Source organism: Watersipora subatra, chromosome 7, assembly GCF_963576615.1.
Source record: "Watersipora subatra chromosome 7, tzWatSuba1.1, whole genome shotgun sequence".
In the NCBI taxonomy this organism is placed as follows: domain Eukaryota; kingdom Metazoa; phylum Bryozoa; class Gymnolaemata; order Cheilostomatida; family Watersiporidae; genus Watersipora; species Watersipora subatra.
In genome coordinates, this window is record NC_088714.1 from 34,361,481 (window position 1) to 34,379,052 (window position 17,572).

General features: G+C 37.3%; 1 protein-coding gene across 9 annotated transcripts in view; it reads left to right on the forward strand.

The window, feature by feature from the left end:
• LOC137400011 (MAP/microtubule affinity-regulating kinase 3-like) overlaps nt 1–17,572 on the forward strand; it is a 61,107-nt gene that overhangs the window by 17,478 nt on the left and 26,057 nt on the right. For 8 of the 9 annotated variants that reach the window (XM_068086301.1, XM_068086304.1, XM_068086306.1 and 5 more), the window contains exons 4-7: nt 9,410–9,607; nt 10,629–10,743; nt 12,499–12,569; nt 15,354–15,546. In XM_068086301.1, coding sequence (XP_067942402.1) covers nt 9,410–9,607; nt 10,629–10,743; nt 12,499–12,569; nt 15,354–15,546 — 577 coding nt within the window. Of the gene's footprint in view, nt 1–2,727; nt 2,852–9,409; nt 9,608–10,628; nt 10,744–12,498; nt 12,570–15,353; nt 15,547–17,572 lie in introns of those variants that run through there. The other variant, XM_068086305.1, reaches the window with a different exon arrangement.

Below are 17,572 nucleotides of genomic sequence, written 5' to 3' on the forward strand. Positions count from 1 at the left end.
TCCAAAGGATGCACACTTACAATCAAGGCTACACATATCGGCAGTGTATCCAAAAAGTAAGTTAGTTAGCTTCTTATGCTGTAAAATTGCCTTTGTCCGAAAGCAGCTATTTCTTCAAAGAAATAGGGCTATATAGTCAAATCTAGACTTTCAATCACCTTTATTTAATGGTTTTTCAATCGGTAACATAAAATTTGAACTACGTATTCGCCATGATGCACAAAACAAATTCCAACATGCAGCGCTCTCAAAATTTTTTGAGACTGATAATTTGTACGCATATACACAGTAATTTTTCAGATGGCTTGGTACTATGTTGCTCTAATAATTATATAGCCTATCGTATATAAAGGGAACATGAAGTATGTAAAGTATTCAGTTTTTCATGAATAATCTATTAATGCAATAGGCTTATAGAGAGAGTGTACGGCTATATCGTCAGCAGCTCATCGTCCATCCTTCTTTTCGGTTTTTTTATAAAATAAAGTGATAAAATAGCTTGTTTTATGTTTATAAAAAAAGTATCTCATCAAAGGTAGCATGAAGAGTATATCGAAAACCTTTGTTTTTTAATTGTAAAATCCAAATCATTGTAGTAAAAACTAGCGAACAGTAGAATACAAAGAATAACGAGAGAGAGTCAGTCACAGCTGAACTGCATCATCAGATTTTTTACGAAAGGTTCTAGTTCCTAACTTTGGTTTGCTATATAAAGCAAACAGAGTCTCAAACTTTTGTTGGAACTACAAATTGTTGGAGATCTGAATAGTTGAAAACTGCGGCTGGGCTACATATGGTTTCTTCATCTGCAAAGGGCTAATTGGTAACGAGCTGGTTAAGCGAGCAATTTAAACACACTCTAAATGCAGATTAAAGAGGTCCCACCCAATTATCTCAGTCAACTACATTACTGCTACCAATGCTTGTAGTGTCAATTGTTTGTTGGTTATAGAATATTAGACTAGATAATGATCTTTGGTAAATATCGAGCCCACAACCTAATGTGATTTTTAAATGGCATTTGCTCTGCTACTGTTTTGCTACATAGTTTGGGCTGATTATGATACTGTGTAATGACTACCGTGATCCCTTATCATCAGAGGTCTTGACATTTGACTAGGAGAAATAGAAGTGTGTCTAATTATGAAGAAAGTTTCATTTCTAAATTGTTTTCACTTATAAAGAGAGGTACAGGCCCCGATGTAGCCTATATCTCAACTGTGAATTACAGGTCTTAAATGCTCTTACCTAAATATTACTCTCCATCATTATTGTGCACTTTTTCAGATTTAAGTTATTTCGACTTGTCAGCTATTAGTCGTATCGTATGGTAGGTAGTTTGAGATTCTGTAGCCCACATATATTAGAAGAAAGAACTTTCCATATTTACACTGTTGCTATTCGGTTGGTTTAAAGTCTACTATAGGCAAAAAATAGTTTCCTGTGGTTTATTTTGGTTGGCTGTTTGTTCTGCTATAGTCCCATCCTCTCTCTTGTTATCTTTGCTCACTCCGTTGCTAAACTTGATCGTTGACGGTCGCTTCTTCATTTGTCAGCTTCTTCAGATCGTTTGCTCCTCATCGTAGGCTACCATGACAGGAGCATTTGATAGGCGCGCGAGCGTCGACACCGCTTGTATCAATAGCCATAGAGCACCAGAGCTCACTGGCACTTTTTCTATCAAGCAGGTATCTTTTATAGGAACCACAGTTATTTTTTATAGAAAGCTCTCTTGATAGTGAGATTCATTCATGTCGTAGTTTAGTTCTTAGTTTAGTTGTGAGTTCTTCTTGAAAACTACAATTGTCATATGGATAGCATCGGTGTGAGCCATGACAATTTTAAAAGTGACATTTGTTACTAACGTTCATTTTCGAGGATGGGATCCTTTGGTTGCGAGAGTCGGTTTTCAATGCAAGCTGTTACTATGAAATTGGTTGGTCGCATAACTTCAACATTGAGATGTGTGCGTTCAGTATGCATTAAATTTGATTCATATTAAAGTGCTGTATTTTATCAACTTATAGCCGTCAAATTATAAACTTTTCACTATTTATGAGAACTTTTGTATTTGGGTTGGAATAAATGCATGGCACATGTTGTGTATCTGCATTGCCTTTGAGCTTCTTATTTAGTCTCTATCTGTTTGGCACCAGAACAGACAAACGCCGGTGTGAAGAAAAAAGTGATATTCACCATTACTGTTTTGAAGTTTTTTCAACATTTTTCTTTTATAATCATTTTTCAAGTCTGATTTTTCGGTTGCTGTAAAAGATGGTCAAGCTACTTTATCGCCCTAGAAAACCAGGCGAGGCATGCAAAGCCTAAGGCTGACGGTACGAGCAGCTTTGTCATTCACTCCTTCGCTTAAAATTCAAAAAAGGTTTAGGACATGCAAGGTTTTGCTGATTCTTGGCTCTGCCGAAAATTCATTTGTTAGTGTGTACTGGAGTGTTTCAGTAATTTCAACTAGAGTTCATGTTCATACACCCACATAGTAAGTTAGAATTTGTTTGTTCTTCAGCTAATGCTTGTTTTCTGATCTTGCATCGCTTGTTGAAGGCAGACAACTCTTATGATAATGGTGCCGCTCAATTTATCATTTTGCTCATCATGACCTTAAATGTGTCATTCTCTTGCTCGCCGTAGGCTAGCACTTGAGTATTAGACAGCGGCAATCAGTGGAGCATAGCAAAAACGTAACACTGATATCTATTATCAGGCAAAAGTAACTGTCACCACTTCTGCGCTGGTCTACTGCAGTAAGCTACTTCCAAAGGCTCTTAATGTTACGATTGCTAAAGCGGGGACTGGAATGTTTAGGTCAAAAAATAACCGCGTATCACAGGTGGTGAGTAATCGAATGAGTATCACAGGTGGTGAGTAATTTAATCTAATGCGTCTAATGTTTTAATTGTTTCTTTTGTTTAGTCTTGTGATGATCGTTGGAGTAGTTAAATATTGAGGTAGATGTATTTGTATCCTAAGCGGTTTCGAGCGATGTGATTAGAGATGTGACATACGCAGTCAAATTTCTTCAGAAATTGATGTAATTCTCTGTACATTGCTAATTGATGTCATATTTGATTTGAAACTGCAAAATCATTCACAAGTCATTTATATTTAGGCCTCATGCTAACTATCATTCTGAGGCCTGAGGTGGCCTGCTCAACTACCTTAATAGTAAACCATAACTGTCACGAACAACTTTTATTGTATTTACTAGGTAAATCAGACACGCTGATTCCGATTTTGTACTCCAAATAAAGATTAGTCCACTAACCTTCAAAGTCATTTAGGCTTTTTTAAAGCGTTTCAATATCCGTTTCGAAAACAACACAATCGGCATTACAAGCTCCGCCCATAAATATGTGACGAAACCTAGCTTTTTCAGAAACGGAAGTTAGGAAAGTTTAGTCCGATTTAGAATAATAGAGATGGGTGTCTTAAAACCCATTATTATCTAAATCCAGCCTGTAAAATAATTTCAGTTTTTTATGAAAGGGATATAAACTATTTAAAATTGCTCGCAGCTTGTTACATGACGTTTAAATGGGCTGGACGCCGAGAAAAATGAGCTCAAAAAGCGCGGTTTTATCACGAGCTAGCGTTGTTATCGCGCTTTTTAAATATGCAATGCTAAATAGCTTATCTACCTTTCAGAAAAGACTGATATTATTTTTAAAGCTGGATTTAGATATTAATAAATTTTAAAACACCCGTCTCTATTATTCTAAATCGGTCTAAACATCTCTACGTAACTTCTGTTCCTAAAAAGCTAGGTTACGTCAAGTATTTATGGGCGGAGCTTGTTATGCCGATCGTGTTGTTTTCGAAACCGATATTAAAACGCTATAAAAAATCCTTTATTACTCTGAAAGTTAGTGGCCTAATCTTTATTTTGATTACAAAATCGGAATCAGCATGTCTGATTTACCTAGTAAATACGATAAAAGTTGTTCGTGGCAGTTATGGTTTAATAGTAGGGCCTATTGCCAATTATAGTGGTCTGTATATTTTCGATGGCATTGGAGTACTCGCTGTGTTATCTCAGTCCTGTTACTCTGTTGTCAGGTGGTTCCTTGTGTAATAGATCCAGACTTGCATTGCCTTCAGCTTGGCAACTGTTTGATAAATTGTTCTGGTCGTCAACACTGAGTATGAGGTCGGTGAGGCGATAGGCCTCGCTTGACATTTGGGATCAGAAAAGTGGTGTATTCCTTTGATAGTGATAAAATGAGTTGCAGATCCCTCATTCCTCATCTGATCTATTCTATTTCTGGTTAGTTTGGTTCCACCGGTGTTCTATTGGGCGTTGAAGAGTATAGAACAGCGTGCAAATAAAATTAATTTTTGCTGAAGCATTTCGTTGAACAATAAATTTCTTTAATGGGTTATCATTCGTACTGCACTGTTGGCTTAGGAGATCAACAAGTTTGCTTCGTCGCATTTCAATGTTCCGTATGGTTCAAGTTGCAAGATTTGTTTTTATCTTTGATATTTGCTAGTGTTCCAATAGATATTGTGTTGCAGGCTATTGAAAAATACTCATAAAATATATCAATGAATCTCTGAAGATTGCCAATGTGACAACTTAATTTTACCAAACAAAGATCATATTTAGTTTCATTATTTGTGATCAACTGTTTCTGTAAGAAAGATTCTTAAGATGTTGATTCCTTTTTAAAATCATGTAATCCTGTCAGGTCAGCAGTCTGAGTTATGAGTTCCATTTAAGTAGCTTCCAAGTTGCTAACCGTAATTGATGTTTAAGATTTTATTCAGATGAATCCGTGACTCCTTCCTTCCTTCCTTTTTTCATAAAATCACTATTATATGAAAAACGCCAGCTCCTGTAAGTACAGTGTCCATATAGTGCTAGCCTAAAAATCTCTGGATTTGAACCTTTGTCCTCTCAGTAGAATACATCAGAATTTAAGGAATATTTGCATTAGAAACTGATAAGGACATCTTTTGTATGCATTAGATGGCCATGATAAAACTACTCATCTGCCAAGATCTAGCTAAGCTCTACATGTAGTGGTAGTCAAAATGCTATCACTAAATTTCTGTGAGGCATTGATGTGTCAATGCAATTATTTTTCATATGTATATGGAGAGTCAACGCAGCAGAACGAGTAATTGCTGGTATGGTTTCTCCAGTGTCAAAGGCAGATTATAGCACTTGGTCCATTCCTCATGAAAAATCTATACCAGTATGTATCAATCGTTCTATACTTCCCACGATATATTATTGTTGCCTTTCCTACCAGTCAGTTTGCTCTAGGTTTGGTACAAAGGTGATTCTGTACGTAGTGTATCCATTTATTCATTGATCATTCTAGTTCTTCAGTACAGTCCTGCCAACAACCACACATTAACGCAGTCACCCATTTTCATATTTCGGTAAAAACATTTTCCAACAAGCCATCACCTCGTGGCGACTTACTGGATGTGGTCATTTGTTGTCTGAGAGGTCTGCGTTCTCTCCCCATTTACATATTGGTATACAAGTAGTCAAAATTGTTATCAAAAAGTAAAAACTTGTTTTTGATTTCATGCCAACTAAAATGAAGTGACTTGTAGTTACAACAAATTAATCACTTTATTGTCCCTACCGAATTTAGCTCAGAACAAAACTGCTGCAGTTCTACTGTCTTAAGGTCCGGCCACACGTAACGAATTATTCGTTCATTCTGACCGAATTCACGAGTTTCACAGAATTCACAGATTTATTAGGCCGAATATCCCATAATCGTCTGAGCTGTGCATGCACACCGAATTCGTCAACGAAACGCTTTTAATTGGCTAACCAATTTTTTTTAGCGAGCACGACTCTAGTAGCTTTGACAAGTGGTATAGTCCAAGACACGTACGACGACACGCAATAAAAGTATCACCACGATATGACTTTATACATACGATGCAACTGCCTATATGCGCTATGGTTGGTTCTCTCTCGTTGGTTCACCATGGCAGGAACTTCTCATTGTGTATCCAGTAATTTCTTTTAAATGTTTTAGTAGCTATAAATTGTTTCTTTTTCAATAATAATAATTTCTTTTTATGCAGCAAAAGCTCCGTCGTAAAAACAGTCGCTATCTCTAGCGCATATAGGCAGTTGCATCGTATGTATAAGGTCATATCGCGATGATACTTTTATTGCGTGTCGTCGTACGTGTCTTGGACTATACCACTTGTCAAAGCTACTAGGGTCGTGCTCGCTAAAAAAATTGGTTAGCCAATTAAAAGCGTTTCGTTGACGAATTCGGTGTGCATGCACAGCTCAGACGATTATGGGATATTCGGCCTAATAAATCTGTGAATTCTGTGAAACTCGTGAATTCGGTCAGAATGAACGAATAATTCGTTACGTGTGGCCGGACCTTTAGTCATCACGCATTTTGAAGTTTGAATGCATTTCTGTTTATTCTGATATTTATTACTAAAATAGTTTTTTATAGTTGTTATTAGTTTGTTAATCACAATTGCTGCAACCTTTTTCAAGTCATTTTCGTGCTTCCGATGATCTGGTATGGTTTAAGATTCGCTGTACGTGGAGGTATTTATGTAAATTATGTGTACGGCAGTTGGATTACTGTTGCGTACCATTTATAATTGTAGAATAATTGTAGTAGTTTTTTACGATTAAGGTAAGCAGTAACCGCTTTCATTAGGCCTTGTTGGCATTTGATAATTGTATGCTTCTCGAAGGACATTTGTACAAAACATTACCAGAGATCTTTGAGAATAGCTAATGTTTCTCCGTTGTGTTAACCAACTACTTGCCATATACAAACAGGTTGTATGAATGCTAAAAGTGTTTTATTGAACTTGTTTGCAGATTATCCTATAATTGATCGCATATTATCAAACTATGGTATAGGGTATTACTACAAGTATATAAAACTACTCATCGTGTACTCCTTGACAATGATGAATATTGTTCTTGTGTGCTCTAGAGGTGCATGGATAGGTGAGCCCAAAAGCACCTTTAGTCCTGAAGTTGTTTTACTTTTTGATTTGTTGGTAGATGGAATGCAGTTTGATGCCGTTGAAGGAACATGATGCATAAGCATGAGAGATTGCACTAGCAGATAGCTACCACTTTTTAAGAGCTAGATAATTGCTTTAACATATGCAGTCATGACTCAGAGGTCTCCGTATACCAATATGCATACTTAGCTACTTCCAGGTTCAAGCACCAAGCAGAAGTCTCTTATAGTAAAATAGCGCCTTATTCTCGGGTCGTTTACTCGCATTCTGCGTGGTGTCGTAGATATTGTATGTATGTTTGTCATATAGTTGTTGCTGTTGGAAGGACTCATAATTAATCAACCTTACCAGCCAATGATGATAAACCAAGATTATATAAGTGTTGGTAGAACTAGAAGAGCGTTTTTGGTTTTTAGATTGTTAAGATATGCTATAAAACCTTTATTTGAATGTCATATCGCTCTATTTTTCAACCTTGCCCTTAGAGTGGCGCTTCATTAGAGGTGACGCTCAATCAAAGGATGCCATTACATTTTTCAAACATCTCGTCAGAATGTTGTGAAGATAAATTTAACACGTTTATAGGCGAATTGAATGTCGTCTATATTTTGCAATCTCCTTCAGGCAGTGCGGCATTAACCCTATTGGATGCAAGGAATTTGCTAATTTACGTCCAACGTGTAGATCTTTAAATAAATATACGCGAGTTTGTCTGCGGCGGTTTTGTGATGGCGGCGATTAGCTGTTCGTGTTTGAGCTTTTAAGAGCTCGTAATCACAGTTCCACATATTTTGCACCTACAACACAACAGAGTAAGACATGGTGAATCTTTTGATACCAAATAACTGTAATGTGAATTTTGTTGCAAGTCAACCTTAAAGGTTGACTTGCAACAAAATTCAAATTACAGTTATTTGGTATCAAAAGATTCACCATGTCTTACTCTGTTGTGTTGTAGGTGCAAAATATGTGGAACTGTGATTACGAGCTCTTAAAAGCTCAAAAACTAAATAGCCGAAGATACGCATACATACACACATATCCACATACTTTGCGAAGTATGTATCTAGATTTAATAACTTTGCATAAAAGCTCATTGTACTCATCAAAATTTTTGCTGCAGTCAAAACTGGCTTTTTGAGTGCAATAGAATAGGAGTTACGAGCATCGATTCATTGTAAGCTGATTTCAGATTACGGTAATCATACTATCAAATAATATGCTATAAATATACAAATTTATATGTTTTGTAGTAATAATCTATCCAAGGCTACAAATGTACAAGCAAGAACAAGTGACATAAACCATAATTATAATACATGCAGCAAAGCCACTATATTTCAACCCTTCTCCCAGAGTAACTCAAATAGAGGTGGCGCCAAATTAAGGTGTTGTTAACACATTTTACGGTATAATGCTGATGTTCCTTTGCTTTGCTCATACTCACCATGAAATATCGATAACTAAACGTGTTGGGCAAGAAGGCCTCATAAGGAACATGAAGCCTAGCGTCAGCCCATTGTTAGTCAACTCATAAAGCCATGCCAACAACTGCATGGCCAACAACTGCATCCGTTTAGCTTTCCTCCTAGTCATGTATAGTTGTTGACTTCCATCATCGTTTCTTGGAAGGCTCAGGCGAGTCATTGAGTATCCCATGTAAAAAAAAAACTTTAGAATCGTTGGGGTATGGCAAGTCTCTTGGGAAAAAGAAAGTTGGCACTCCATTGTTCCTTAGGTTATAAGGGGGTACTGCCGTTAACTGTTCATAATCATGACAACAAAATAACTAGGAAAATAACGATGATATATATATTAAGAGAAGGGGTAGTGGCTCACTTCATGTATATTTTTCAAAGGTGGCACAGTCAGATATCGTCTAGTTCATGTGACATCGAGTGTTCCATGCAAACACAGGAGTATTTGCTAATATGGTGCAGTTGTTTCCTCCCGTTACTGCCCCTGTTGATCGTGGTGCCCATATCCGCTGCGTGACCCCGGCAGTGCTAGACTCCGGGCGGCTTATGTTCACATAAAGCAGTGTCACTGTTGATCGCATAAAAATGGTCATTCGCCATGTCGTTTCGAAGTGCTGACCTTCACATGTACAGTGCATTTCGAGGTTTCGCCTTTGGCTCCTTGCAAAAGTTGAACAGCACTGAACCTTTGGGTTGACCACCGGCAGTACTTGGCTTGGAGGTTCCCATTTCATGGAGGCCCCGCGATCCTGTCATTGTGTTGGAACCAGGATTTACATTCGCATACAAATAGTTGACTGTCTCCATGTTTGGTTAGATGCTAAGCTCAAACTTGTTATATCTTCATCTCGACTTCATATCATGATTGGCTGGCATGTTTTCAGTATGTAATCATGTCTGTAATATTACTATCAAGTGCGTTGGGTTTGTTACAGAGAACACATCAGAGCATACCAAAGCAGACAAAGATTCCCTCTGATTATGGACCACACATTGGCAAATACAAACTCATCAAAACCATTGGCAAAGGAAACTTTGCCAAGGTGAAGCTCGCTATGCATGTACCCACAGGCCGCGAGGTCGCCATAAAGATTATAGACAAAACACAGCTCAACCCTTCTAGCTTACAAAAGGTGACCTTTTTGACTTTAGTCTCTAAGATGAACAGTTGTCCATTAGATGTGTCATTGCATCGATTGTTTGTTAGGAAATCTTACTAAGATATAACTAGCCACAAATTCAAAGTGATCCGATGATTGCATAACGAGCCAAGATATTTGTTTTATCCCCTTCGCACTCACGCTAAATTTCTGCTAATATCGGATGCTCAATTTGAAAGCTAAATTTGTCCCATCGCATTTGCGCAAAGCGTCTGGGGCAGTTTTCTAACAAGCTAGCTGGTGAACCTTGTGTAAATGAGAGTAATTATAGTGAAGGTCATGCGGTTTCAAGGGTATCCACCCAGCTTCTAGTCGACACTTAAATTTACCTTTGAAACTATTTATCTCACTCAAGTCGCCTAGGGCTCGCACAACGAGCTTGCTACTGCTGAAGAATAGTTTAACAAATTGGCGGGCTGGGATCGCCTATTTCATAATAGTATATTTCTATGGAATGTCTTTCTATGAGCTGAAGTAGTCTGCGCGGACGATGTATAATTGCACCAATGCAGGCGATGTATAATTGCACCAACGCAGGCGCTGAAGTGCTTGGCACATGTTCCCATAGCATAGACACAGGACCCACTAAGCATCATTTCTGTCTCATTGTCTAATTAGCACATCTTTTCATTTGAAAAGTTACTTGAAACAGCTACCTTTTTGTGTATCGTAAAAATAAAAAGTTAGCGTTCAAAATTTCCCCAAGGCACACATCTTCATAAACTAATTTACATCCTCCGTTGATGTTTTTGAAAAATAACGATTTCATTTAAAGTTGTGTGAAGAACACTAAATCAATAATTCAGTAGTAGGCCTAACCAAAGCAATGTTTGTAACATTATTCTGGTTGCTGGGCACAATATTGTTTTGTGTAGCCACGTATTTACTTAATATGTTTATTATGGGAAATCCCAACAATTAAATACATTCTCTCAGCCTTTCTGGATAGATATACCTACAACTCTGTGACATACTGTTATTTGTCTGTTTGTAGCTTTACAGGGAAGTTAGGATAATGAAAGCTCTCGACCATCCCAACATTGTGAAGTTGTTTGAAGTTATTCAGACAGAAAAGCAACTTTATTTGGTTATTGAATACGCTTATGGAGGTTTGTTGATACTAGAAGTGCTGTCAACCTATGACAACGTCACTCCTGACGGGCACTCCCAGCTTGTCATTATGTTGTCATTGTTTCTTGGTTACTATTGGCCATATGAGTTAAGTCAGTTCTGCAACAACTAGTTGGTTGATTTTGTAATTATGGTTACTCTGAGACCATATGGAAGAACTATTACTAGCAGGTAGCGTGTGTAATTCACTGTGAAAACATCAACACCCACATCTCCTTCACCGTCTACTAACACTGATTTTGAAAGGCCTGTGAGGCTAAGTCACTAGCCAATGTCTCATCAATGTTGTCAGAGACCAACTCAAGCGTGCATTTCCTATGCAATCCACCCTGTAAGCAGTGCCAATGATCACTTGAGGCCAGTGTCCTGATTAGCGCCTGCGGTCATTTACTTGTCAGTGTAATAGAAAAACAGTTTAAGTCCTCTTGCCTACTGACCAACATCAAGTTCAACTATGCAGAGGCCAATGTTTTGCACCGATGCAGGCACCAATGTGTTCACTGGGCTACTTTTGATGTCATCAACAATGGTTCCTGCATGTGGTGTATTTCATTGGCTATATGTTGGCCATGGGTGGATTTTATCAAAAGTTACTGGATACAGCGCGATTTTCCTGACCATGATTCTACTTATCCGGCAGTTATACTAAGACATGGTCATGCCAGCATTTTCATCGGCATTATTTCATCATCAGATAATGCTGGTCTGAATGTTCAGTTGATTCAGCTACCCAAAGTAATATTATTTTTGCAGAAAAAAAACATTAGTTTGCAGTTGCTACTATAAATACAATATAGTATCTATGTTCTAATGTACATGTACGATGGCTTAACATCTCCATAGAATTTCAACAAATCTGAGTTGATCAACTATTGTATCATCAGTCACTCCGTATATCCAAAAAAAATTCAACTGCAGTGCTTTTACAACCATATGGTAGTGCAGAATTTATAACACCTTGATTTTCAGTAGATCAGTTTGGTATAGCCAGGTTGCATTTGTAACTGTTTCACTGACTAATTAGAAGAGATTAAAATTTCTCAGTTCCTCGTTTTTGATAATTCAAATGGTTTTAAAATAATTTTTCTTTGATTTTCTTAGTGTTTAGAACAATTATAAAATGCTATAAAATAAAGAATCAACCATGTGTCAAAGCGATAGTTGTGAAGATGTGTTTAGACACATGTGTGGTGTTTAGCATCAGTACCCCGGCCATAGTAATTGTCTGCATTGTATTGGAAGCTGAGAGCTGTTCTCAGGCAAACTTTCACCGCTTAATTTTAAAAACCTTCAGTTTCATAACTTTAGGCTGTCATGTTCAGACTTTTTCTTGATGTTACATTAAACCCACGATTACACTCTGTTCTCGCGCTCTGTTAATTTTTGGAGAGTAGTGGTGTTAATGAAATAGGCTATAGAGTTTATAGCCAGAAGCCCGCCAACATTGTCAAGGACAAACGCGGTGTATATTATATATCACATATATTAGTATTATTATACACGTGTTAGGAGGCAGCTCCTAAAATTGATTGCTAGAGTTGAGTGTTTCGTTTGAAACCAGTTTTCAAAAACAGAAGACGAACGCAGGTTATACAAACTTTCTTAGAGTCTATGGGTTACATATTAGAATCTCTTTTCTTGACATATTTCTCATTTCTCCGCTCATCAACTCTGCTATGTTATTGCTCTCATGATGTAGTTAGCGTATAATATTGTTATTCTCATTGTTACAGGTGAGGTTTTTGACTATCTCGTTGCTCATGGCAGAATGAAAGAAAAAGAAGCCAGGATGAAGTTTAGACAAGTAAGTAGTATTCCATAGCTAGTAGTTATAAACTCGGACTACACACTGTGTTGTTGTTTTATGTATAGCAGCTGCAAACCTCTTATGTTTTAGAATCATTTTTCGTGCATAATTTTAAATCATCTTTTGTTGTTACCATTGTTGTATACTCGATCACCCAAAAGCCATTCTCCTTTTATCATTCCTTTACAATTTCACAATCAATACAAATTCAGTACAAATGCAATACAAATACAAAGCAATTACACTACAAATACAATAGTGTTCTTGAAGTTTCGTGCACATGTTTTTATTTTGTTTTGCGGTTACTGTTGATAACAAAATTATTTAACACATTTAAATCATTTAACGCAGTTCTTAATGTGATGATTTTTAAAATAATCGCAAATAAAGTGTAGTATTATTAGGTAATTCATGAATGTTAACATAATTAGTTTCTTCATGGCATCATAATTACACGTATACTGACCTGAACAGGCATATATTACATTAGATCAGTTGAAAAGGAGTAACACGTAAACTACTTCTGTCCGCTGACCACTTTTATATGATGAATTTTTATGTTTACGAAAAAATTCAAACAAAACTGTGTTAAGACTGTAGGATTTATGACCTCTCGTTAAGTTGAGGAGATTGAATTAAAAAGGTGCATGCGTTTGTTCGTGCGTGCGTGTACATACAATCAAATAACCATGTACTCTAGTTGTTAGCAAAAACAAATTGTGTTTACAGCCATAGTTGCATATTTGTATGCTAGCAGTTGCAAGCCTTTTTCAAAGGGCGAATCTGTTTCAGTGCAATATTGGGTGGACACATATACCTAATACAAATCAATAAAATAATGATACAAAATAGTATGATCGCTGCTAAATGTTTTGGAGGCCTTGAAGGGAATGTTTGACTCGTTGAAAGTTGTGTAAAGGTATAACACTTTATGCTTAGCGAAGGCTTTGCTGTAATAAATTACAGCAAAGCCTTCACTAAGCATAAAGTGTCATTTACATACATTAACAAAATGTTTTTACGATCAAGCTGCTGACAATTGATCAAAAACAGCTTTTTTTACCTTGTTTGAATTGATCTTTACTTGGTAAATACAGACCTGAAGTTGAGATTAAATATTAACATCTGTAATGTTACTAATCAAAAGCAATTGGGCAGCTCCTAGAACTATTGCTGTTTTCACAGTTGCATGTCTGACAGTGACTCACAGTGACTGTGTCAACTCTAGTAGGAGCTAACACGCATTTCGGTTGCTGTAAGGCTGTGGTTAGTGAAATTGATTCAAAATACAGTCAAACATGGATAACTCGCCCACTGATAGCTCGAACACATGGTTAATTCGAACGGTTTCTTTGGTCCGTTCCCACGTAATGATAAATTGCTATAGATAACTCGAACTCAACACTGTTAACTCGAACTGTTTTTTGCCCAACGGCTACCGAAACGGTTGTTATCGCTTTAGAAAATCACTTTATTCCGAGTCATAGAGGTAAACCTCAACTTTTCGTAATTCATAAGCGTCGTTATTACCACCATCGGCAAAATATTTTTGTCAACGACTTTTCTAAAGGTTTGGTGAAATTTGATTTATACCAAACATCCGCTTAGCGATCGCCCTTCGGAAGCGAGGTAAAGTGAGGTAATCTTTGCATAAACTTCAAGAAAAATCGGCAAAATTGATCATGGGTAAAACGCTCAAAAGAAAAAGATGTCTTTTCTTTTGAACATTTCAACAACGATCAAGTTTTGCCAATGTCAATCTAAAAAAACGTCCTGGCAATAACATCACCTCAAACAACGAACCAATCTCAAGTGATAGAAAAATCTCTATACTTTTTGATAAAAACGTTTTAAACTTTACATTAGAAGCATTTAATTTGAAACAAGCCATTTGTGCTTTTGATTTATATTATAGTTTGTATATGTACATGTATCTACTAATAAATAAGTAAATACATGGACTTGTGACAGTGCTCTGATAACTTGGACGCTCTGATAATTCGAACACTTTCGCTCCGTCCCGTGAAGTTCGAGTTATCCATGTTTGACTGTATTTGGTATTTGGAGCGTTCCCAATACGTTTATTTATCATTGGAAGTCAGCTTTCGGTGTTGCCTTGCTTTTTGTCAATGCGAATGCAATCGCGTCCTGCTTGCTTGGTTATTGTTTTAAAACTAATAATAGTTTTATAAACCATAAAGTTGGTCAGAGTTGTATGAGGGCATAAAACCCTACTTCACAATGTGGCTACAAGACATTTATAGCATCCAATGAATTAAAACTCTCCATTGTAAAAATTTTGTTTAGTAGTTCACTGCAGTAGCTTGTTAACTCACCAGAATCCCATCCTGCCATAATATTCCAAGGTCTAGGCTGGTGCCTTCACTCACTTTACTTTTTTCAATAAGGAGTTGTAACCCCCTTTCTTTCGCTCAAATTTTTATTTCTCACTTGTATAAGGATAATAGACAGACTTAGTTAGTAATGGAGCATGCATTATTTAGTGTATCATAACACCTAAAAGTAAATATGCAAATGATAGTCAATTCAACAGGCTAGCAGACTGCTGTTGGAATATTAACCCTTGAACATTTGAGACTAAATTTTGAGTATCCAAGCATCATCCGACTAGACTCGTGTCTTCTTTTATACACCATACTGGTCACCTCTTGCGCCTTTTTTTACCTTTTGTCTTTTTGTGTTGGTTTTTTGCACAAAAGGTTTCCCTATGTCTATGCTTGATGTCTAGAATTAACTCTAATTTATTAAACTCTTATGCAGATTGTCTCCGCCGTTCAGTATTGTCACCAGAAGAATATCGTGCATCGAGACCTGAAGGCTGAGAATTTACTATTAGATGCCAACATGAACATTAAAATAGCTGATTTTGGCTTCAGCAATAGCTTTACAGTTGGAAGTAAACTAGATACATTTTGTGGCAGCCCTCCTTATGCTGCCCCAGAGCTGTTTCAAGGTAAGTATTTTTACTTGTGCAACTTAGTGCTTTTCAAGGTAAGGTATCCATTCTTGCACTACTCACAGCATTTAAAAACTGGGCAAACTTTGCTCTACCTAGATGTTCGCGCGGTAAGACAACTCAATTTGCAGCCCAGAATTTTTCAGTTTAGGTGACACTTTACTTAACACTACCTAGAGCAGGGGTGTTCAACCTTTTTAGATTGAGGCCCACATGAAACATTGAGGTGATTCCAAATGGCCAAGCGTTGAGAATTAGCTGCAGAATAATTTCAGAGCAAACAAATAGGAGAGATATACTACTGAAGATAGCATGTTTGTTTGGTGCCTGTATTTATATGATGTGTGTGTATGCGTGTCTGTGATATATTGTATTAAAGAAACAAATGTGCATACAGTGTACACTTCATCATGTATACAAAAATAGCGAATAGAAGAAATATTCAACAAGAAAATAAACTGTCTTGTTTTATTTAGAGACATGCCACATTTCTGCACTAGAAATCTGTATACAGAGCTGTGCACAGATTTCACTGAAAAACCTGGTACTGTTTTTCTCTCACAACTCGCTCAATGTCAGGTTTTGTTACCATGGTGTAACTCTTGAGTTGTTGCATCAGGTGCTTATCTGTAAGGCAAGTGCTCTACTTGTTTTGTGTATGTTTTATTTTACTGAAAAACTGTTCACAGAGATATGTTGAGCACAATAGACTCACCATTCTCAAGACATGTTTATATATACCGGGATATGTGGCCCGAGGCAAGAAATCATGATCAAACTCGACAAGTTTGTGACGTTCACGATGTTGCTTGAGACAGTCATTACCTTGGGGTTCTATGAGTTCAAGATGTATATCAACCGGTGTATGTTCTGGGTCAATACTTGGGAATCAGAGAAGAGTTGTATTGAGTCCCTTGAAGTGCCGAATTGAGGAACCTCCCTAGCAAACTCGTAAGAGACTCATAACTCATATGCACATATCATAAAGATTCACTATCTGAACATATGAAGTAAGATCAACAAGGTTTTTTGCATCCTGCATTCGCTCTTGAAGGCGCGAAATGTTTCATTTTCGAGTTGTCTCCTCCACAGCTGAGGTTTGCTTCTGAATGTGGTGACCAGCTGCTAGAGTAGAGAAAGGTGCTGTCACTTTCCCGAATCTACTTGTTTAATGTTGACATCTGCTCAGTGACGTCTGATAGGAATGACAGATGAATGACAGAATGAGAATGTCTGCTAGGTCTGTAGTTTATTCATTTCACATCAGAGAAATCTTTGTTCTCTATCTCTATGTTCTACTTTTGGTGAATGAGTCAATCTCATTTAGAAAACTAGCAAATCGACGCAGCAAAGTTATGGCACTGCTGAGCCGTCGCACTTGGCAGTAATATGTTACATCAGTGAACTCAGAATCAATCTCTTCAAGCATTCGTTTGAATGGGCAGTGGTTTAGTGCTTTCAACCTTTTGAAATTGACTGTTGGCACAACTATGTTCATCACATGGTCTATTTTCAAAGCTTGCACTTCTAGATTTTCTTGGTGCGTTATGCGATGATGGATAAATGGTGAAATCTCCCATAACCTTGATTTTAAAAACACGATCAAGTCACTCTGTGCGCCAGCCATTACAGGCGCTCCATCTGTACACACACCAGCGAGTTTCTCAAGGAGTAAATTAAACTCGGCGAGATGTTTCAGCAGACTCTCAAACACATCTCTGCCGGTTGCCATGGCATGAAGGCTGGTCAGAGTAAGAAAATCCTCTGTTACATTGAGGTGTTCATCAACACCTCTCACCATAATAACGAGCTGAAACATGTCTGAGTTGTCTGTATTTTCATCCAGGCCAGTTAAATGCAACCAATTCAACCGTGCATTCAATTGTCATCACTCAATGGCTTCATCCTTCTAGCCAATACATATCTTCAGAGAGATATCCTTTCAAGAGCTTTTTTTCTTTCTGGCCAAAATTCTTCCACAAATGCAATAAGAACCTACAAGAGAAATCTTCAAGCCATGTCA